This window comes from Chinchilla lanigera, unplaced genomic scaffold (assembly GCF_000276665.1).
Source record: "Chinchilla lanigera isolate Chin_1 unplaced genomic scaffold, ChiLan1.0 scaffold00032, whole genome shotgun sequence".
Taxonomy (NCBI): Eukaryota; Metazoa; Chordata; class Mammalia; order Rodentia; family Chinchillidae; genus Chinchilla; species Chinchilla lanigera.
In genome coordinates, this window is record NW_004955433.1 from 11,637,862 (window position 1) to 11,660,858 (window position 22,997).

Below are 22,997 nucleotides of genomic sequence, written 5' to 3' on the forward strand. Positions count from 1 at the left end.
TGAAAACTAACATTGAACTCTGTGGCATAAAAACAGATTGTTGATTTTGTGATTAATTTGGTCTCTAAGGCAAAGGAAACTGTTAATGCTGTATATCAGTTATAAAGTTACAGAAGTATTTGTGGAGTAAAATGATAAATCAGTATTGTAACTACAGGGTAGTTCTCTTAAAATCTAAGGTATGTTTTGTCGCAAATTAAATGGAAGAAATTGACCCTAAAGGGACAAATTTTCATTTTTTTCTTTTACAAGTGTGTATTTAGGGCAGAAAAGCAGAGGAAAGGGGTTGGGTGTTGTTAGTGTAGCTGGGGATACTAAGAGAAGAATTAAGTTGTAATTTAGAATAAAACCTCATTTACAGATCTGTGTATTGTAAGGCAACCTTAAAGAGTGATCTCTCTAAGGATTGTGCAAGGACATAATTCTGTGGTACTTTCACCTCTGCTAAAGTCGTACTGGTGTCATACTCACTGTCCCTGATGTGTTTTGTGGTTTTATGTGTTAGTACTTCAGAGCTGCGTTAACATTGTTGAGTGAAAAAGAGTGTCTTCTAAGTACCATCATTATAAGGCACCCAGGGGTCTTGACTTCCTTTTCCTTTCTTAGAAGTGGGAATATATTTTTCTTTTATGTGTATAGGGTAGGAGTGGTGCTGGGGATTAGGCCCAGGGCCTTCACACTGAGCTACAACTACAGTCCTTTTTTATTTTTTCATTTGTGAGATAGAGTCTCACTGAGTTGTCCAAGCTAGACTTGAACTTGCAATCCTCCTGTCTTGGCTTCTCAGAGTGGTAGGATTGCAGGTGTGCTTCTCCACACTTGGCACGCACTTTCTGTTAATCCTGTGCATTTAGGGGCAGGTGCAGAGGATTCCTTTGTTGATTTTCCCTTTTGTTTTGGCAAAAAGTAAATGATCTCTGTTTGCCACGGCGAAAGAACCATCATCAACAGACTGCATTCGATGCATAGAACGTGGAGCTGGGAGCCTTTTTGTTCATGGGGATGTTTGGAACTAGGACACAGCTTGTTCCTAGATTGATTTTGGTTGGCAGCAGTCTTAGGATCAGCAGGAAAAGAGTCATTCTGTGATCCCAGCTGCCATTTTCCGAAGTATCACCAGTTGAAATTTCATATCAGCTTCTGAGTGTAGTAGATCCTTATGGGTTGAGCCTTACCTTGCAGTCAGAATAGGAGGCAGCCTAAAGAAAGAAGTGTTAGTGGAAATGCGAAGAGCTTCCAGTGCCCAGTGCTCAGTGGCCCTTTCCAGCTGCTTCTGTTCCATGTGACTTGGAATTCTTTGAGTGCTGCGATTAGTGGTGGGTGATCTTAGATGAATGGGCAAATGTGGTTATTTGTTTCTTCCCGCATCTCTTTTTCTTCTCATCTCGTCTAAACCAGTGCATTGTCTAGTCTTTTATAATATAGAGATTAGTGCATCCATTTTTAGTCAGTTTTTGTCATCTCCCCCAGGAGCTGACTCTTTGCAAAAGAAATACTTCTCTCTTGTCAGAACGACAGTGATTACTCCACAGTTTGGATCATCTCCAGCAGCTTTGTTCTCTGAAAAACGAACTTGATTTGATGAATAAAAGTTTGGTGTATTTGATGAGTCAGAGGGCAGGAAAATGTCCTTGTTTCTGATGAGGCTGTTATAGTCAGACACATTGAACATCAGGGATAAAATAAACCTTAATCTCCGAAGGAAAAATCCTGGAGCATGAAACTGTTCCCGCTAGAAATGCTGTAAATCTTGCAAACCATGTAGGTTTTCTGTTTGGGGCAACATCAAAGCCCAGTGACTTTAGAGATTAAAGTGTGTCTGACAAGCAAAACTTTCCCTGTGCCCTGCTCTTTACGAGATTTGGTCTGTCTCTTGCTCGTGTTTCACCTCCAGATGACTTCCTTTCTTCCCGAGAAGTAGGAAGTATCACCTCCTCAGAGCCAGAGTAGGCTGCCATGGTTTGCTCATTTAAAGTCTATTTTAGGCCCAGGCAGCAGTTGCTTTGCCATTGTCCTGTCCCAGTGGAGGACAGCACTTTCACACAGCCACTTCCCAGGGACCCTCTTATTTGTGGAAGACTTTCAGAGCCTTTTGCTGACTCCAAGATCAAACAGCAGGAAGACAGTGGTTTCCCTCAGCTTGGACAAAGGACTTAGTCTTCTACCTTAGAACTGCTGTTTCTTTTAAAGCTGTCTACTGTGCTCTCTCAGAAGAAATGCTTCTATTTTTAGGGTGGTTTTTGTTTTGTTTTGTTTTTCTTTTTTCCTGTTTCTACCCATATTTAGGGTGTCTCAGTGCTTTCTCATTTGCAGATTGGAAATAAGTGACTGTATGTCAGTTCTAATTTTAAAAACCTACTTTTCTGACAAATTACTAACACAGTAGAAATAGTTCTTCAGTAACGTCTTTGTTGGAAAGTAAGGTATGATAACATTTTACTTTTCAGAAAGAAAATAAATATTTTAAAGGAATTGTCGTCTCAAATCAAACACTGCTGCCTCCTGCCAAGTCCTTCTAATATCTGGCATTGGGCGGCTTTTCAGGGTGGTCAGATAGCAAGTAGGGGACAGATTGCGAAGGCAAATGGCTTTAAGGGTAAAGCCCATACCGTAAAATCTCATTACTGGAAAAGTGCTTTGTGCTTGAGGATAGGTATTCCCTAGTGGAAGGATGGTGATGGTGAATGGTTAAGGGACTCACTAAAATATCTTAAATTGTCTTCGTTAAACATGTAGCATCCTTAGAGGTCAGACAGAGCTGAAACTTGAACAGCTGTACAACAAGCATCTGAGATTGTTTTTAATTGTGTCCCCTTTCTTTAACAGCAGTAATTCTTGTTTATATTGTCAAGAACCTTTCCACTGAGCACAAGCACACCATACTTGAAGGTCAAATGCTTAACCCTTCTGCATGGTTACAATGAAAACGGACCCTTTTGTTTTCATTAATGTATACCCCAGCCACATATACAGGGAGAATGGGAGCTCCAAGTGTTCACCAAGCTGAAGTAACTTATTGTAAAAGAGCCACAAAGAGAGCATATTTTTGTTTCCATACAACAGTTGTTTAGCCTTTGCCTTGTGCACCCAACCACAAAACAGTATGCTCATTTATCAATGGGCAGAATTTTTGGGTGCCATTTTGTTCCTTTGACCTGTGTTACTTTTTACTGACCCGATCAAATTGCTTAAAAATTTTCCCTTTCTGCTGTCAGTGTTTAAAGCTGCTTAATGTCTCTGAAGTGATCCCTCCTTTCTTTTTAACACTTTACATTCCTGTTTACCGCAGCACCTGTTACTGTAGCGAACCATGAAATCACAAATGTTATGCAGCCCTTATTGACCGATAATACTTTATTAAATATAAATAGAGTATCCTACTGTCTCGGGGGTGGTGCATAAAGTTAGGCAGAGGCACAGATGTCCATGGAAACACATGTATTGATTTCTGGGGGCCAGTCAGGAAAGTAGGTTGGTGTATTTGTTTGTTTGTCAAGTAAGAAATATTTCTTTTTCTGTTCCTTAAGAGTTAACCAAAACTCAAGTGGCCAGTTCAGCAAACATTAAATATGAGTCTCAAACATGAAGGCTTCTTTGTTACTGAAACAAAAATACCACAGCAGGTGGTAGACTTGAACACAGGAGGGAGGAGGAGGTTCAGTTGTTGCCCATTTTTCTAATCCTTTCAGAATACCCATTGTTTAAACCCCAAAGTTGAAGTGTTCCTGCTCAGTCTCACGGAGACAATTGCAGCGTGAAAGGGCTGTGCCCATCGTGGGCTTTCTACAGCAGTTTAATCTTCGGGTATGGAATGTATAACCACCAAACAAGGCAGGAGAGGCAATCATGCCTCTCAGATGGGCCAATAATATCTGCTTATCAAAGCATAAAACTGTTCTCCGTGTGGCAAGCTAGAGTGAAGTAGGAATTTGTGCCAACAGCAGTAGTAGCGTGCAGATTTTATACATATTAATCAAGACAGAAATGTGGCTTTTGTTGTCCTCAGGGCTCTCAAAGCAAGTCTGTGGTAACCACATTAGCTTTCTAAAGCTAAGGTTAAACTCTGCACAGTCTATGCCTGTTTATATAAAGGTACTTCATTAGGGATGTAGCTTTTTAAAGGGATTAATAATTGGAGTTGGAAAAATTCCTTTTTTCCTTAAAAATGAATGAAATGTGCTTTATCACTCTAGACCTCAGAACACTCTAAAAGGGAGACCTTAAAAGATGAACTAAAGGGCCAAGCCAGGCTGTCAGACAAGTTCCCATTGCCCCTCTTGAGGAAGGTCACCAGGTACCCCGTTCGAGTGGCCCCTTCCGTGTCCTCAGTGAGCATGCAGGATTGTTTCTTTTTTTCCAAATCACAGTTGGAATGGTTGAAGAAAATGGAATGTAATGGTAGTTTTCTATTGTAAATTAACAAGAAATCTGGACTTGAAAATTTTATTCCTAAAATCCTTAAATACAAATTCTAATAATTTAACTGATGCTCCTGAAATCATTCACACGTACTGCTGCGAACATGAGATATTCTTTCCCAGCAGAAAGAAGCTTCTTTTCTGCTGCTCAAGCCACACATCAGGTCAGTGACAGTTTCTGGCAGAGGAACTAAACGTATAAGCAGAACGGCATTTGCCAAATTTGAGGACTTTGTAACTTTCTTAGTTATACTAGCATCAGGAGCTCGTGTTTCCTTGTGATGCTGCAGTCATATGTAATATTAAAAAAGAGTAAGGAATGGTGAAAAAGAATTCTGAATGATTGTACCGTTTTCATCCTTGACTGGAGATGTTACAACTGGGAAACTGGAGTGCTTCTTTGTGGGAAGATAGCTTGGTAGATCCGAGGCTCAGCTCTCACTTGGCTGTTGTCTTTCTCTATTAAAAAATTAAATTGTTCCCTGTAACCTCGGGTCCTTGTCTGTGTGACTGAGCGAGACTCATGACCCGAGAAGGAGCCACTGTTCCACTAGCACAATGTCTCTGAACCCCACAAGAGCTGGGCATCTTCTACCCTAGTTTGGTTAACCATTTCGTCTCTGCCACCTGCTGGCAATGAGATCCTTGGCCAGTTAGTTCCTGAACAGTCTGGGCCTTGGTTCCTTTACTTGTAAAATGAGTTTGCTGATGGTACCAAGCTACCTGGTCAGGTTGTTAGGAGGATTAAATGAACTGCTGTATCTGCCCCCACTTCAAAAAGGGCTTCGTATCTTATTACTTTGGTGGGTGAACTAAACTACCCACTAATTTAGGCTAGTGGTTGAACTCTGCTACCAGAGTTGGGTTTGAAGCTTGGCCCTACTTCTCACTTAGAAGCTGTGGATCTGATCTTATAATCTTTGTCCTTTGATTTTCTTATCTGTAAATTAGAATAATAATAATAATAAAATCTATCTTAGCACATTGCATGAGGATTTAAATTAAGAATGCATGAAGAATGAGTAGGACAGGATTTGGCATTACCAAATCCTGTAATAGTTAATAATAGTTAAATAGTTAACTATTAATAGTTAAACAGGGAACAATAATACCAAATAAGTAATAGCTACTGACACCTTTCTGACAGCATTTTCATGCAGTTACCTAGATGGGTTTTTATTTTCATGGCTGTATTGATGCTTTAAAGGTATGCACATAAGTTGTAGAATAAAAGATCTTGAATTCCTGCTTGAAAACTATAGTACAAAATTACACAAATACATACGTGTGTGTCTGTGTGTCCATCTTGTTGGTCTTCCCTCTCTTGATAAACATGTGCCAAAGAGCAGGTTGTATTGATATCAAACACTTGTAGACAATGGTCTTTATGCAGGGGCTGCATTTATCTGAAGTTGTTACTACCTGCCTGTGCAACTCCGCACAGGTGTGCTTTTTACTGAACTATGTTAATTTTCCTTACCAGATTATTGTTTCTTAGGGTTTTAATAGTCACATTGTCAGTAGCTGCGTCAGTGTAGTTTCACCTCAGGAATCTTAAGAAAAGTAAGGTACTTAGAATAACTGCATTTTTGTGGTGCTATTTATTAGTTATATCTTTATTCTTGTAGGTATACATTTTAGTTTTCATTGTCTCAAAATGAAAAGGGTAGTAGTACTCAGCAGTTTAATGTTAAGTGACTGTGTTAAGGTTATGAAAGTTAGTGAACAGCATATTCTAGTAGATCAAAAGAACTACTCTATAAATTAGAATCAATTCTAAGAGTTTAGTTAAATCAAAAATTTATTTTATATAAGTCCCTTGTTCCTCTTCCACCCTTTGTGTGTATTTTATTTCTCTACCTCAGTTGTGAGCTGCTAGTGGGCCAAGTGTTGTGACCTTCTAGATGTTTACCAAATAACAAATACTCAAATATCATTGATTGACTTATCACATCATAATTTGCTTTTGGTACGTTTTGTTCCATGTGTTGTGTATAAAATATGCTCGTCCTAGACTTACAATACCTGATTTCTCTCTTAGTTTAACTCCTTTTCTAATTTTGGAATTCAGTTAGTTATGTAACAAATCTTTAATTTCCTTATCTAAAGAAATAATACTTGTTTCACTTAACTCGTATTGTTTTTATGAAGACCAAAATAGATACATGTTCACAAAAGGACTTTACAAAGCATAAGTCAGTTTACACATGTTAGCTGTAGGTGTAGGAGTTTGATGCCTGGGATATACTTGCTTCTATTGCTTACTGATAAAATTTGGCAAATTACTTCACCTTTGTGAGTCTTTTCTTTTATACACAAAGTGAAAATGATAATACTTTTGTCTCCTAGACTTACTAAGTTTCAATGACATCTGCATTTGAGCACCTTGCATATAGAAGGTGCTCAATAAAGTTATTTGCTATATCATCATAATTATTATTTAAAAAGCATTTGGATTCAGCTTATCTGGTATGGACACCTTGTTAACACTGAACAGGAAGACAGGGAGGAATAAAGAAAAACTTAGAAAGTGTAAAAATTGATACCTGGTTTTAGTAGCTCTAATGTGACTCTAAATGGCCACTACTCTGGATTTATCTTAAATCTCAGTAGTAAAATTCTAGGGAAGAAAAGTAGCTAACACATACTAGCTAGTTCCATGTGTCCAGTACTATCCAGGCCTTATATATAAAGAACAAATTCTTTGAAATGTCTGAAGTGGTTGCTATAAATACTGTCATTGTAAAGGTGAGGAAACTGAGGCCCATAGAGGATAAGTAACTCACCCATGGCCAACTTGGTCATAATGCAGTTGATCTGTGGAACCTTTCTTCTTCCATTCCATTCCAGGCTGAAATAACGCAAAGACAAGGAGGACCTCTGGACTCACCAGCCATATTATTATCTTTATTGTAGCCAAGAGTGGAGAATCCCACTCATCAGCTTTGCTCACATTTGAATTTGTACTATCTAGATTCCAGCTCAGATGCAGCGACATTTAAAATGCAGAATAGTGCATTGCATGTATAGTTTTTCCAAATCTGTAGTTTCTAGGAGTATATTTTTCTCATGCTCCAAATCCCTGTCTGCTGAATGTTCCCTGAGTACCTCCAACTGCACATCTCTAGAACTGAATGCTTGTCTTGTGGCTTTGGGAAGTAATGCACTCTCAATGCCCCAGTTTCCTCATCTTTAACATAGAGATGCCTCTTTTGTGGTGATTGCTAGATTAAAAGAGACAATGCTGTTGCTTTGACAGATAGTAAGCTTTGAGTAGCTCTTGTTCTTAGTGTCACTGTGGCAGGGGGCAGTTCTCCAGGCCTGGGGGCAGTAGTAAGGTCTCCGTTGGGCCTTCTGGCTTCACTCTCCTGAGCCGTTAAAATTTCCACTAGGGCTTTGGTTTGGATGTTACTGAAAGAAGGGGTGAGTAGAAGGGGGGCAGATATACACAAAGGAGTGAATTATAACAAAGAGCCTTTTCTGCTTCAGTTCTTGTGTAGAAAACATATGTTCAGTGGTGCAGGCAGCAGTGGGTTAAAGACACACTGTAGGGCTACAGACAAAAGCCCCGAGCTCTTCCTGCATTCACAATGTTTCCAAACATATTCACTTGTCTCACTTGTTAGAGACTGAGCTGTCAGCTGGATCCTCTTGCAAGTGTGATTTCTTTTTCCCGTTCCCTTTCAAAGGTGTCCCTCCCTCCCCTCTCCCCCAATGTTTTACACTTCATATAATCCAGTGTGCACGACAGACCACTTCAGTCTTTGTGCTACTGATGTTTGGGGGAAGGCGGGAGCTGATCTGATGGAGATCCTGGGTAACTTTTCACTTGCCCAAGGATTGGAAGGTGCTAAGCCACTTTTCGGGCAAACATCATCAGTGGCTCAGTTATTTAGTGCTTCGTGTAGTTAGCCATTGCTTCACCTTCAATTAACAGTTAGGCCAATGAATGGATTAGTGCAGTGAGATTCTTAGAACTGGCAGCTGGAAATTAGTGACATGTGTACGTTGTGGTGGGGCTGGGAAAGTTCTCGCTTTTATTTATAGAGTGAATGGTTTTTGATGAAAAGACAAAGATAAGGCAAGACACAGCTAAAATAACTGGAGAGACATGAGATGTCATTCTGCTATTCATTATGTGAACTATGTGGTCATGCTCATACTTAATTTTAGATCCAGATAGTACTCTGTCCCATAGGTATTGATTAAATCTTTTTATTTTCTTTATTGAGAGTTTTGCAGCTCTGTTGAGTTTGTTTCCATGGATGAGATTTTAGAAAGATACGTATATGTATTGATGTTTCTTATTTCTATATATAATATAAAACTATTAGGCATAGTAGTGCTTTTATGTATAATCTCTTAGCGCTACGGATGCATTAACAGTGAGCTAGAGATTTACAGAATTAGAAGGCCACTGCTCCCGCCACTAATGTGTGTCTCTCTCAGGCACTTTACTCTCCCTAAATGGGTGAGTGAGAATCTGTGAGATGGGAAGAACATTATCATCACACTTTATAGAGTATACCAGAATTAAAATATAAACAGTTTTATAGGCAGTAGTCAATAAGAACACTTTTCCTGTTTCTGTGGAGACACCTTCGATTCTGTCTTCATTGCCATATTATTTAGTTAATTTCAGTGCTATTGTCTGTTCCAAGAATCTTGCTCATGCTTTCTGTTTATCATCTTGCTTATTAGTTGAGTTGCACATTCTGGAAAGTGCCGGCGTCTTCTGAGCAAGGAGAGGCAGCAGGGAGGCTGAGAATTTCCCATTGGCATGCAGCTGTAAATGGATTGTTAGCTCATTTCAGCAATAGAGGCAATTACAATCCTGCTAATGAATAGGCAGTCAAGTGGAATTTTCCATATATGGTGTCTTCTGGAGTGAGGATAATTGTAACACCTAAAAATCCACAGACAAAAGATACTGCATAAATATTTTCTAATGGAAAGTGCCAGGCAAGTCATCCCCACCAACATGTGTCAGAACTGATAAAGGAAACAGCTGAGGGTATCATCATTTTTAATGCTGTCATTTGAAAATCCTTGAAAGGAAAACAGTATGGAAACGTATACATAATCTCAGGCTGCAAAGATTTTAGGAGTGGATAAAGTGAATAGACTGCAAGTTAGGATAGACTTACCCTGAATGTGGCACCTTCCTCTGTGGCCTGAAGTGTAGTATTACCCATCTAACAGCAGAAGAACTGGCAGACCAATCAATATTCTTTCCCATACTGAGTGAGTTCATTTCAGAGTTATGGGAAAGAGGCATGAGTAATGCGAGTGTGTTTGTGAGGCCTTCCTCCCATTGTGGAAGTTTTGTTTTCTCTTGTTTTTAAAGGAAGCTAATATTTCAGAAGCTGGAATGATTCCTGGGCTGCCTGGTTAAGAATAATTATGTTGTGTCTTTCACCTCCCCATGAATCAACTTTATTATATAGACTGCAGATAATAGTGACGAAGAGTAGACTCCCTGAAACAAACGAATCTATTAGGCTACTTGCAAAAGAAAGGGAAAAAAAGAACAATGATTTTGTAAACCCCATAAAGGTCAAAAAAAGGCTCTCAGTAAGTATGCAGAGACTAGAAATCAAATCCCATTTCCTATCATAAGAAGCCTGTTGTTTCAGCCACAGTAGTTAATGTACTGTATGTGAAAGATTTAAGACTAGTTGGAAAGCTTTGCTTCTGTTTTATTAGGCTGCTATTGAAAAGCCAACAGCATAACTTCAACTAGGTGCTCTGAGATTTCTTAATGGGCTGTCAGGGGCAAGACACCAGGGCTGTGCTATACTAGCTCTTTCCTGTACATTAAAAAAACAGGGGCCAAGTGATCACATACAGAAGTATGAATTACTTGATGCTTTCTCTGTTCCATATGGCCAGCCATGTCTTTGGCAATTAATCATGTACAAAATCAGTCGAGTGCTCTCTGAAGCATTGAAGTCAACATTTAGTTGTACCTGTGCCAGTGAGGGCAGTGGGGTTGCAAGCGTAAAATAGCAGGATGAGGAGCTGCTGGCGCCAAGGCCCAAGCAGCTGGCTTCTATAAACAACACTTTTTCCCCCCTCTTCACCTTTTTTTACTTTTCTTTTTTTTCTTCGTTCTTCATGCTTTCCTTGACAAACACATGGGGTATTTTTCACCATCATTTTCTGCCAACTTGACCTTGGAGATGTAGCTTTCATCCACTGCCCTACCCCCTAGCAGCCCGAGCATCCCAGTGGTCATCCACATGACTGTCCTGAGACCTCGTGCAATGCAGACAAGCTGCCTGTGGCTTCCTGGCTTTAGAGAAACAGATAAAGCGTAGTGAATTTTCCACTGTAGCAGATACTGTGTGTTCTGGGGGGAAAAGAATCACTCATCATTCAAAGTCATGGCTATAGTATTTTAAGATTAAAAAAAGTATCTGTATTTTTTCTGTGATGTCTCCCCTAATTTTTAATGTATGATAATAACAATCCTAACATTTATCAAGCATTCTGTATATGCTGAGCGTTGTGATTTTGTACTTTGTGTGGATTAATACTTAATAAATAAGCTTAATCTTCACAAGAGACTTAGGAATTAGTTGTAACCTGTGGCACTCTACAGATGAGAAAACTGGTCAAAGAAACATTTTCTCTGAATTCTCACCCATCAGACATTTTTGATTGCTCCAAAATAACTCTCTTGGCTCTAGTCTAGTCCATGACGGAAGAACAAACACTAAGATACACCTTACTGAGCATGTTGGAGGACCCATTTTGTTCAATTCCATTGAGCCATTCTTTCAAATATAGTGAATCTTAGGTGTAAGACCTAAAACTGTGAAACTGCTAAACAAACAAACAAACAAACAAACAAATAAACCCAGAGAAATAATTGAAGCCATGAGCATAGTTCTTGAGTAGGACTCTAATAGCGTGGGAAATAATAACAAGAATCAGCAAATGGGACTATATCAGATTGAAACATTTCTGCAGAGCAAGGGAAATAATCAGCAGAATGAAGAGACAACTGGCAAAATGGGATAAAATCTTTGCTAGCTACTTTTCCAACATAGGCTTAATATGTACAATGTATAAAGAACTCAAAAAGCATAACACCAAAAAAATGATATTTCCCAATCAATAAGTGGGCAAAAGAAATGAACAGATAGTTCTTTAAAAAAGTACAAGTGGCCAATAAATATGTGAAAAAATGTGAAAAAATAAAACATCTTTAGCCATTGGGCAAATACAAATCAAAACTACATTGAGAGTCTACCTTATCTCAGTCAAAGTGGCTGTCATAAAGAATATAAAAAACATACAGGGCTCCAATTCACTCTCCAGTACTGCAAATAAAATAAAATAAAATAAAATAGGGATGGTAAGGACGTGAGGAATAAGGAACACTTTTACGCTGTTGGTGGGAATCTAAATTAGTATATTCATTATATAAATCAGTATGGAGGTCACTTTAGGTCACTAAAAATAGAACTACCATTTATTTGATCCATGTATAACATACCTTGGTATATGCCCAAAGGAATTAAAGTCAGCATTCCTTAAGGAGACCTACGTCCCTGTGTTTATCTTGGCACAATGTATAATAGCCAAGATATGGAACTAGCTTAGGTACCCATCAACACCTAACTGATAAAGAAAATATGGTATAGATACACAGAATAGAATATCATTGGGATATGATATGATATGATCCATATGCGTGGATCTAGAGATCATGTTGACCAGAATAAGCCAGATTCAGGAAGTCAAATATTACACATTCCTCTAATATGTAGAATCTAGAAAAGATAACAAGAAAGTAAAGGGAGACTCTTTAAGACAAGAGAAGGGGAATAAAGGGGAAGGAGATGGGATGTGAGGATGGATAAAGAGGGCATGAATATGATCAAAATACTTTATACACATCAACCCCCCAAGTATGTGGAATTGGGGGTTAGAGCAAAGGGGGTGATGGAAAGAATGTTTAAGGTATGTTACATGGGTATGCAAATCTGCCAAAATGCAGCCCATTCATCTGTATACCCAGGATGCACTAATAAAAATGTGGGAAAGAATAACAGAAACAGGTATTACATTTTGTTATGATTTTATTATACATTCTACTTTCCTGGAATTTTGCAAGTAAAATATTGCATAAGAATCAAATCTTTATTTGTGCTAAGTTTTACTCTACAGAACCATATCGTGTTACTGTTGCTTGATGCACAAGACCCAATGATTCCGTCAATACACACACACAGAAAACGTGGGTCTTTGAGATGAACTGAACCAAGTGTGTCTTCAGGTAGAAATAAAAGCCTGCATTGTTGGCAGCCCCTTGGAGATGTCTGCTTTTGAGCCTCCCTTTCAAGACAGTCACCTTATCTCCAGCTTTCCTTGTGAGTAGGCTCTGGAGGGGGGAAGGGAGGGAGGACGAAGACAGCAGCCTCAAGTAGTCTAGTAGACACGGCACCCAGTGGTGACTTGGTGTTATCTCTTCGCCGAGGTCATCCAGGATGTGTTTTCTCAAATTCAGGAAACAGGGGAAAGAAAGTTTTAACATTGTGTAAACATTGGCACCCCCAAAACCTCCTGCTCCCGGAGAGGGAGATAAGGTAGGCAAAAGGGCTGGGAGGAATGTTTATTTGTTCTGCTGAGCTGTGGATCCAGGCATGCTGGAAATCTTCGGTGGTGCCCAGTCCAGTTTAGAAAATGTGAAGGCATCACTCAGCGTTGAGGCCGCAGAGGCCTCACCAAAGAGCCATCTTAAACTGACAATCAGTAAATGAAGGAAGACCTGAGATCGACCTTTCTTTGATGGGACTAAGGCTATCTCAGTGGGTTCTATGTCTTTCTTCTCAAAGGGGAGGAGGAGAAAAAAAGGAAAGAAAGGAAAAAAAAAGTGTTCCTGGACTTTTGAAGAGGGGCGCCCTAGTTAGGTTTTTGACAGCCTGTGGCAATGTTGATGTGAGGAAATAGCTTTCCCAGCCGATAACATCTTAAACCAAGTTTCTTCACAGGTTGAACCTTAGCCCTCATTATCAGTGAGAGCATATCTTTGTAATTTGTGTGTGCAGAGGGGAAATACAACCTTCACATGAGACAGCTATGTGTATAAAGAGTGTTAGGAGTGGCCTTTTTCCTGTAATGACAGTGTTACTTCTTTGGTGGTGGTGATGGGACGTGAGATGGGAAGGTGGGAAAGGTACCCAATTCTGGAGTCCTGGTGTTGATATGCCTTTTGAAATTCGAAGAACAGTAGTGGAATTTTTTTTTTTTTTCTTAAATAAGTTAAGTTGAATAATTACTTGCCATATTTGTAGAGTGCCATTTTATTGCCATGTATTTCCTTAGACAAGGTTCTCTGATTTATTAAAAAAAAAAGATTAAATCTAAGTTTTGGAATTATGGGCCTGTCAAAAGCTGTTACTGCACATCAGAGAGGCCCCCAAAGAATAAATACTTAAGTAGAATTATTAGTAAATACTAATATTTTAAATATTTAAAATATTTTAATATTTTAAATATTGTAAATCCAGGTGATTCCTCTCTGAAACTTTATGGGAACAGATTCTACATTATTGCATAGATGCTTATGTGTGCTTTCATTACAATGCTGTAGAATTACGGCATACGGAAAGTTACTGAGTGTCAAAAAAAGAAATTAGGTGGATTGCTCTGTTTTAGTTGAATAAATTCAGAAGTGGGAGACCTTTTTTTCCTATGAAAAATTTAACATTTAGCTTTAAAATTCAAAGCTACTTGGTGTTGGTTTCTTTCTTCCTGCCCCTTCTTGTAGGTTTTTTTTGTTTTGTTTTGTTTTGGTTTAGTGCATAAAGTTTGAACGAGGAGAAACCAATGACCTTGGGGGACTTTCAGGGGCCCTTATTATGCTGTATGTTGCTAGAGTCCAACATAGTTTTCTCTACTGAAATGGAGAAAGTGAGATTTCTTCTTTTGGCTTATTAGGAGGGTGTGCATGGATTAAATGTGGTCATGGTGTGCTGCAGTGATGGCGAACCTTTTAGAACTTTCAGTGATACAAACAGTTCAGTGTAGCACGCCTGCCACTGGTTCACCACCAGTGGTGTAATGAAGCTATACGCTTTTAGACACATCCAACCAGGCGAGTTTTGCCCTTTCAAGTAGCAGCCACTTAGTAAGGATGTATATTTGTTTTTCCTGGTTCTGTTGCTTAAGAATAGTTTTTACAACTTCGCTGCTAGAATTGTATTCAGGAATAGTTCTGATCAAACCAAAGCTTGCTTCACCTATTATTTTTTTACTTTGACTAGTACTGTCTTACTTGACCTTGTGCCTCATTTAGCAGACATGCTTCAGCATGTCATTTGTCTTCATTTGTTGAAAGGCATCCGTCAGCAGTCTGTGGCCAAGGTGTGCTGCCATAGTAGGTGCCTTGGAAATGGATGTGGATCCTGTCTGTTACACGAGAGCTTCCAGTGTGGAAGCAGAATCCTTTAGATGAATAAGTAAGTGCTGTAGAGTGTGATATGGTTTATGGGATGCTCAGAGATTGTGCAGAGGAAGGAGCGATCAACTGCTTAATTTGGCACAAGGGTGTGGTTTACAGCGGACTTTACAAAGGAGATGCTATTTGAGATGTTTCTTGAAGAAAGAGTAGTCACTGACAAATTATACAGCAAGGCTGTAAATAAGGGGCAGTACTGAAGAACTGTGTGTGTCTTCAGACTGTTACTATTACTTTTATATGGAATGAATGATGGCAAGAGATACAACTTAAGAGGAAAGCGGGATTATATTAAAGATTTTGTTTTTGTTTTTGCCCATGCTAAGGAATTTGAGCTTTTATTTGAAAAAAAAAAAAAATCATTTCTTTTGTGTCCCATTGTCAGTAACTAAAGCATATATAAATGGAGGGACTCTGGTGTGAGTGGAGTTTTGGGGGTCAAAAGTCCTTGACTCCTTGGTGACCGTGATGTCCTTCTTGGAAGCACCAGCACATCATGAAGATGGCATAAAAACCACAGCTGCGGGTAATGCTGAATTACTTAAAAGGAAGTAACATGGTCGTACTTGTACTTTCAAAAAGTCACTGAAATTCCTGAAAGGGATGAGATTAACACAGAGAAACCAGTGGAGAGGTAGGCCTGCACTAAGCTGCAGCCGGCGAGGAAGGGACAAGTTTGAGTCTTACTGAAGAGAGAGGAATAGCAAGATTTAGTGGTTAGCTGTAGGGAGTACACTGAAGTGAAGGACAGTGGGTGATTCCCAGCATTCTAGTTTGTGTTCTTGCCTTGATAACGGAGCCACTCACTTTATGGAAATACAGGAGAGGAACTGGGTTGAAGAAGAGGAAAGAAATTGCAAAGCAAAGGTAGTAGGTTCAAATATGTCCAAGTTAAGGTTGAGATTTCATATTTGAGGTGAGAGGCTTAAGGAGAGATAGTCAGTCATGGGGCCAGAGCTCAGTGGAGAGGTCTGCTTGAAAGTAGAAGTGTAGATATCATTAGATAACAGGGGACCCTTAAAGCTGTTGGAGGGGGAGAGCACCCACAGAGAAAGCAAGCACAAGAAGTGAGAGGAAAACAAAAGTTATTCCTTTGTAATAACAGTAGCTGAGGCTCCCAGAAGGACCACAACTGAGAGACTGAAAAGGACAGGCTAAATGCTGGGCAGTGCTTAGGAGAGAGAGATAGCCACTTATAGAGGGAGGGCGAGTAAAATCAGGGGCTGACTCCAAACACAAAGCCCACCCTCAGAGGACAGACTTTCTACCACTGGGGGTATGTGAGAGAACGTGCCTCTGATTCCATGTGGTACAGATGGAAGTTTTATGGTTATGAATTGTTTAATGCCTGATGTCTTTTAACAATTTTTCATTTAAAGTAATAAACACTTTCAAAAATCTTTTTGTTAAACTAGCACAACCTTGCCCAATGTAGATTAGCAGAGTTTAAGACAAAACTAAACAGAAATAATCAGAGTGGTATATGTATCAGGCAGCTTCTCCTCATAAGAACCCATGGGAGTGTTCTGGTGTCATGGCCATTTGCAGTTACAGAAAGGACCCACAGTGAGGAGATAGCAACTGCAATTTGAACACCATTCTTAAGATATGCTTAGTCCTAAGTATATGACCAGTAATTCTGTAGATTTCTTGTGGAAAAAAAATTACTAATAAAATGAAATTTGACCTCTGGAGCATGTTTCCAAAACCTGTGTCTTTCTTTCCCTATATTTTGAGGGGAGAGGGGAGTGTGTTTTTGTAATAGGAGATTGTTTAAAAATTGGTACTTATAAGAAGACAGTTCTGTGCTACTACTAGGGAGAAAATGGCCTATTAACATTTCTGTAAGTAGAATCAATCCAACACTGTTGAGTGTCCAACTCTGTTATAAGGAGAAAAATGTCATTGTTAATTATCTTGTAAAAAGAATGATCTTTTGACACTCTGAAATTCCCTTTTTGTACAGTGACATTTTTTACCCTAAATTTTATGAAATACCCTAAATCTTAGAAACTGAGTGCTGAATCTAAGTTGTCCTTTTCCAATATTAAGAAAATTTGTTTCTGTGATAGAATTTGTTTATCATCCAGATATATTTCTCCATATTTTTACTACATATTTATTAGACATGTTTGCTTGTAAGCTTGTGTTTTGCTTTCATTCTTGTCTTAAAAACGTGATGGAGATTGTATGAAATTTATTTGTAATAAAACTGATTTTGGGAGACTGTAGTTTACTGAGTTTTAACATGTTTAAGCTTATATAACAACCACCATAGTCAGTATATAGAATAGTTCTGTTCAATACTCTCATGCTGTCCTTTACCTAACCAAATCCCTAGCAAACAAATGGAATCATGCAGTGCTTAACCTTTTGGTACTGGCTTCTTTCACCCAGCATAAGCCTTTGCGATTCATCCAAATGGTTGCATGTATTAGTTGCTCATCACTTTTTCTTGCTCAGTAGCAGTCCACTGTGCTGATGTATCACAATGTGTTTATCCATTGACCCTGTATATGAGTTTACCTCTTTGGGGTATGGGGGTACTGGGAGTCAAACTCAGGACCTCACACTTGCCAGGCAGGTGCTGTGCCACTGAACTAAATCTCTGGCCCCTGAGTTTACCATTTATGACATAATCTCTTAAGAATCTTCTATTGCTGTTTGGTTTTGCAGTATTTGTGTTTGTAGTTCTTATTCACTAATTTGACAAATATTTATTAAAAATTATTAGGCAGATGGTAGGAAGATAGTGGTGATCTGAACAAGCAACACCCTTATGAGATTTTATTCTTTTAAGTTGCTCAGAGTCTGTGGAAAACAAGGTTCTTAGATACAATTTAAATGATATAAAAGGCAAGGGAGACGCAGTGGCTTTTTGAAAAATATTTTAATACTTTCAAAGGGGAAAATAATTTATTTTCGTCATGATTTTGGAGCCATCTAGATGTGTACTTCATCTTCTGTTTTCTACCTTTTTACCTTTTTGGTGAACTACTGTGTAGCTGTGGGTATCATGATGCACTGCCTGACTTTTTGAGGCTCCTTTCCACTTTACGTGAAGCAGAGTGTCGCACACAAGGAGCGGTACTGTTGCTAGAATGCCCATCAGTGCCCACACGTCTCTGAAATTAGACAGGATTGGAGGCCACAAATTGGCTGTTGTCTGAGTTCTGTTCAGCCCATTAGTATTTCTTGTTTGGCCCACCTATTTTTAAACATTTTCAAATGAGTTTCCAACACTTACAAAATCAGGAGACTTTGCATTAAAAAAAAAAAGATTTCTTGTTTATATTGAAAATTCATGAATCTGGCATTGCTGAGCCAGTTTTCCTGAGCTGAGCCGAAGAGTTGGCTGGAGCTGAATAGTGGCTGCCGCTTTAGACAAAGCCTGTGCTCTCTTTGGGAAGCCTCTGCTTAACTCGTTCATGTTATCTCCCTGCTCCTAGTGAGTATCTGAATTTGGAATCCCTGGATGCTGGGTTTCATGTATTGGAGAAGTCGAGCATTCCTCTCTGTGCTGGAGGGCTGAAGATACTCTTGTCTTAGAAACTGATTGAATGTCCAACTGGGTACATCTCTTAGTGTAGTAGGTATAATACTGGATCTCTTAAGAGGCAGAAATCAGGGTCATTTTCCTGACTTGTGTTGTCAGGTTATCTTGGATCCTTCACAGTGGAGATACTGTTTCCTGCCTTATCTGTTCTGTCGGTTAAGGGAGTTTTTGGTTCTAAGCAACAGAAATAGATTCTGGTGAATTTGAACAAAACGAAACTTTATTAAAGGATGTTGGATCACTCAAACTGTCAGAGGAAAAAGAATGATCTGGATTCAGAAAGTTTGTGAAACCATGGATACTCGAAAGATCATGGGTGGGATAGACCAAAGAGTTTGTAAATTACCTCCAAAATCTTTCCTTTTCTTTGTCATTCCTCATAGGAGTCAAAGTCCTGGAAAGGAGAATCAAAGTGCCCTGGACCACATCCTGGATAGCAGAGGGTAGCACACTTTGCTTGATAGTAGCTCTAAGACTATGAGCATAAGAGAAAAGATTTTCCTGAGAGGGGATCTAGGTGCTGTTTTCAGACAAAGGGGAACTGAGTATGGATATAAGCAACAGAAACAGCAAATATCCACTATATCTCTTCTCAAGGTGGTCATGAAGAGATTAAATGTGCACTGTAAAATGCTACAAAAGAGTCAGGAAGTGGTATTTCAAGTTACATGACAACTAATGATGACTGTGCTTTTTAAGTATGCAAATGTACTGGCATCCATTAGATAAGGAATATATTGAATGAGAGCAAGTGACAGTTTCATTGCTTCCAGCCACTACCTTGGCTATAAAATTACCCAAGAAGCCACAGTGACTCTGAATTAAAATAACATGTATAAAACCTAAAGATATTTGTTAAGGTATAGTGTTCTTTTTGATTTTTGCACTCTTTTTTCTTTTTTTTGGCAAGATCTTGATTTACAACAAGCAAGAAAAACGAGCACCCCACCCCCTCATCACTGGTGTGGGTAGAAATTGAAAGTAATGATTCAAATAGGAGAGGCGGCGGCGAAAGCCTCAGCTGGGTGGCAGGAAACAGAACGAAAGTCAGACTGCTCTTTTTTAAAAAGGCAAAACAAACAACTCACAGTGAAGTGTACGTGAAAATCATTTCTAATAATAGCTCACGGTAGGCAATTCCCAGGGAAAAAAATCGTTGGTGTGCTGAGAAAATTAGAGGGAGAATGCACAGTGTCTTGATGTGTTACTTAAGGCAATGGAGCTTTAGAGTTTACCTTATGTGCCATGTACATTGATTAAATACAAAATATATGCTGGCCATTTTTGACCATCATTTACCGTATTGATTTGTTAGCAGGGGAACTGTAATAAAAAAGCCATTGATTTACTGTCCTTATTTGCTTATGGGCTTTTTTATTATTAATTTTTCACTTTTTCTTTCTCTTTTTGGGATCATTTCTTCTAGACAAATGCTGTGCTTCAAGAAGTTAAAAGAGAGGGGCTCCCCGTGGAACAAAGGAATGCGGTGCTGACTGCCATCCTTGCTTTGCTCACCACCCGCCAGAACCTGCGGAGGGAATGGCAAGCCAGGTTAGTTCTCTGATAAAATGGGATCTGCCGTCCCTGACAAACAAGAGCTGTCTTTGACTAAGCCCTTCCTTATCACTGGTCTTGTCCCTCTCATTTGAGGGACCATGAAAAATCAGCAAGTTTAAGATGTTCGCAGCTAGTTAGCTTTCCTATCCATGGTAACCTACATTAATTACAATGCTCTATGACATCGTCTGTAGGTGTATATGATTTTCTTTCCTGAGTATAACAGTTGGCATACATGTCTCCATCTTGAGCATAATGTAGTATAAATACCTGATGTGATACGAGCCCCTTTAATTCGGTCGTCTAGGACACTATTGCTGCCACTTAGAGCAGATGTCTGGGAAATCCACATAGTGCTCTTCTATCCCTTGATTCAGAAAAGATTATTTGAAAGTCTGCTTATCAACCCCAGTGTTAGAACTGACCAAATGGGAATGATTTTTGCTTAATCTAGTTTCTTTCCACATGGACTTACCTGTGATTAGAAAGCTGTTATGGCAGAAAGTTTCTGTAAATCATCAGCTTTTATAGAATTAGTGCGCGCATAATAAATATGTTATCCCACTGCTGTTTGGAAAACAGTTGGTAAGTGGAAAGTTGGAACTCATTCCTCTAAAAGTTAGAGTTCTCCTTCAGATCTGTGGTTTGTAAAAATTAATTCAATAATAACTCGGCATCATTTGTCTCTGAGCAAAAGGGAGAGGAATCAGGTAAATTATACTGTATTTTGTCTTAAGAGTCTTATTTGACGGGGAAAAATTCTATGTGCCTGGGAGTGAAGAACATGTATCAATAGCTCTAATGTTATCCAAGTGACTTCGTACAGCAGAATTTACAGGTATTGCTAACTTTGCTAGTAATAATTATCATAAAAATAGATTTGTTTGGACAAGACTGAACAGATGAACATTTTTTAAGACAGGAGACAGTAGGAACTATTGATTTTGATTGGATATCAGAAAGCTTCCTTTTAAAATGTGTATATTATTGCTGAATTCAGGCTTGCACGTAAGAATCATTAAGAAATTCACAATGATATTTTTCTGCCTATTTTTTAGTGTGGTCATAGTAAATGACACACATTTTCCACCATCGTAAGGACTGAATAATTTCCAGTTTTTTAGCAGTTAGTTTTAAATTTTCTTTATATTGTAATTTAAGTGTTATATTCATTTAGGTTTGCATATTTTATTAAATAATGGAATATCAGTGTGGGGATATTGAAGAGGTTTCTCTCTGGGTGTTTTCTGTCTTCCCATGGTGATCCTTATTAAATAGGAAAGTGAGGAAGAAAGAATTCCCTTGTAATCTCTCTTTCATACCCCTTCCCTCCAAAGATAGCAGGGCCCAGAGAGAGCACACTTTGAGAATGGATGCCTTTTGTTGAATGCACTGGGTTTGTTAAGAATAATTTCCTAATACACCAAATCATCAGACAGCATGGCCAAAGTGGCCTGTTTAAAAGGAGTCTGGTTTCAGCATTTCTGGCCCTTCCTGCTAACAATTTAATCAGGAGCTGGAGCCAGTGTTGAAGTTGATGTAGTCTAGCATCTGAAACAAAAATTCCCAAGTTCTTTGTGGCCGGGAAGGAAGAAAGAAAACTCTTAGCTGCTGACACTCTGCAGGCTCCCTTAAAACCAAACACCTGAAAGAAAATTTCAAGAGGGAGATGGCTTGAGAGCGCAGAAGGCAAAGTGTCCTCACAGTATTAAATAACCGTAATCCTTCCCCTCATTTGATGTTTCTCATCCCGGTGCCCTATCATAGGATCCACATAAACAGACAGTCACCATATACCTCTCTTTTCCTCATCAAAGTGTCATCTGGCTGTCTGGAATCGGGCATTGCCTGGAGTAGCCATCCAGCCTGTGGTGGTAAAAGTTATAAAACATCCACAGCAGCGCTCACTGAGCTGCCTGTGTTGTAGAGATTGGCCTATTGTGTACTTTGGAATTACACGAGGAAAAATGTGCTTTGACAGAAAATAATTAGCACTCCCCAAAGGCCAAGCAATAGGTTACAGCATTTTACTTTCATCAAAGCTATCAGGGGATCAGTTAGATTAGATAATAGAAATTTTTTCCTCTGAAAGTTACATACAGATGACTCTAATTATCTTATATTACACGTTAGGCAATGCATTATGAACTGTACAACTTCAAGAAATTTAGGTCAGCCGAGACTCCGCAGCTGGCAATAACTTTATAACTTTAGCATGCGTCTATTGTAATAAACCCTCTCTTCAGCAGGTTCATTTGCAATCGTGGTATCAGGGAGAATATTTTCAGCGAGAGTTATGGCTTGCTCCTAACACATTGGTTTCTCCCTCAGCCCAGGAACTGAGCCATTGTTTGGGACTCTCTGCAGTCTCTTTAAACCGAAAGCATATGTCCCCTGTAACTTAGCATCTTGAGGAAAGTGTCAATTCTGCATGACTCAGGGTAACCGAGTTTGTCACAGTGTCACACAACCCTGCGATTCTAGAGGCACATCTGAATGCTGTGGGTTTCCTTCCCCAAACTGAGTAATCCCATAGACAGCTCTCTCCAAATAGGCTTATTAGGGCTGTCTATTCACTTCCCCAGAGCTGAATGATCCAAAGTACATCAGGAGCCGCTGTGTGAATGCAGGGTAAGTGTTAACAGAAGTGGTACAGAATTTCTGAAGATTTGGCTTTGTTTATACAGTCCACTCTGCCTGATGGACAGCTTGTTATAGCTTTTAAAGAACTGGGCAAGCCCTCTGATCTGACCCCTTCTTGACCTCCACAGCCCAAAGGTCAGCCTGCAGCTAATAAACTCAGAGGTTCTTAGGGTCTACTGTAGGAGAAGGCAGAAAAAGAGCAGCTGCAAGGACTGGGTATCCCAGGATCGGCTGCTTTGGGGTCACTCTCTGATAATGAAAATGATTACCAAATTATATGGAAGTTTAACCGCAATAGTGAGTAAGAGGAGGGTGGAGCCCGGGGTATTAGGTTTGATAAATGAACTGTGAA

The 22,997-nt window shown here is 39.2% G+C and overlaps 1 protein-coding gene across 6 annotated transcripts in view; it reads left to right on the plus strand.

Annotated features, from left to right (window-relative positions):
- Fto (fat mass and obesity associated) overlaps nt 1-22,997 on the plus strand; it is a 410,887-nt gene that overhangs the window by 213,793 nt on the left and 174,097 nt on the right. For all 6 annotated transcript variants that reach the window (XM_013516227.1, XM_013516224.1, XM_013516226.1 and 3 more), the window contains one exon: nt 19,872-19,996. In XM_013516227.1, the coding sequence (XP_013371681.1) occupies nt 19,872-19,996 (125 nt within the window). The remainder of the gene's footprint in view (nt 1-19,871; nt 19,997-22,997) is intronic.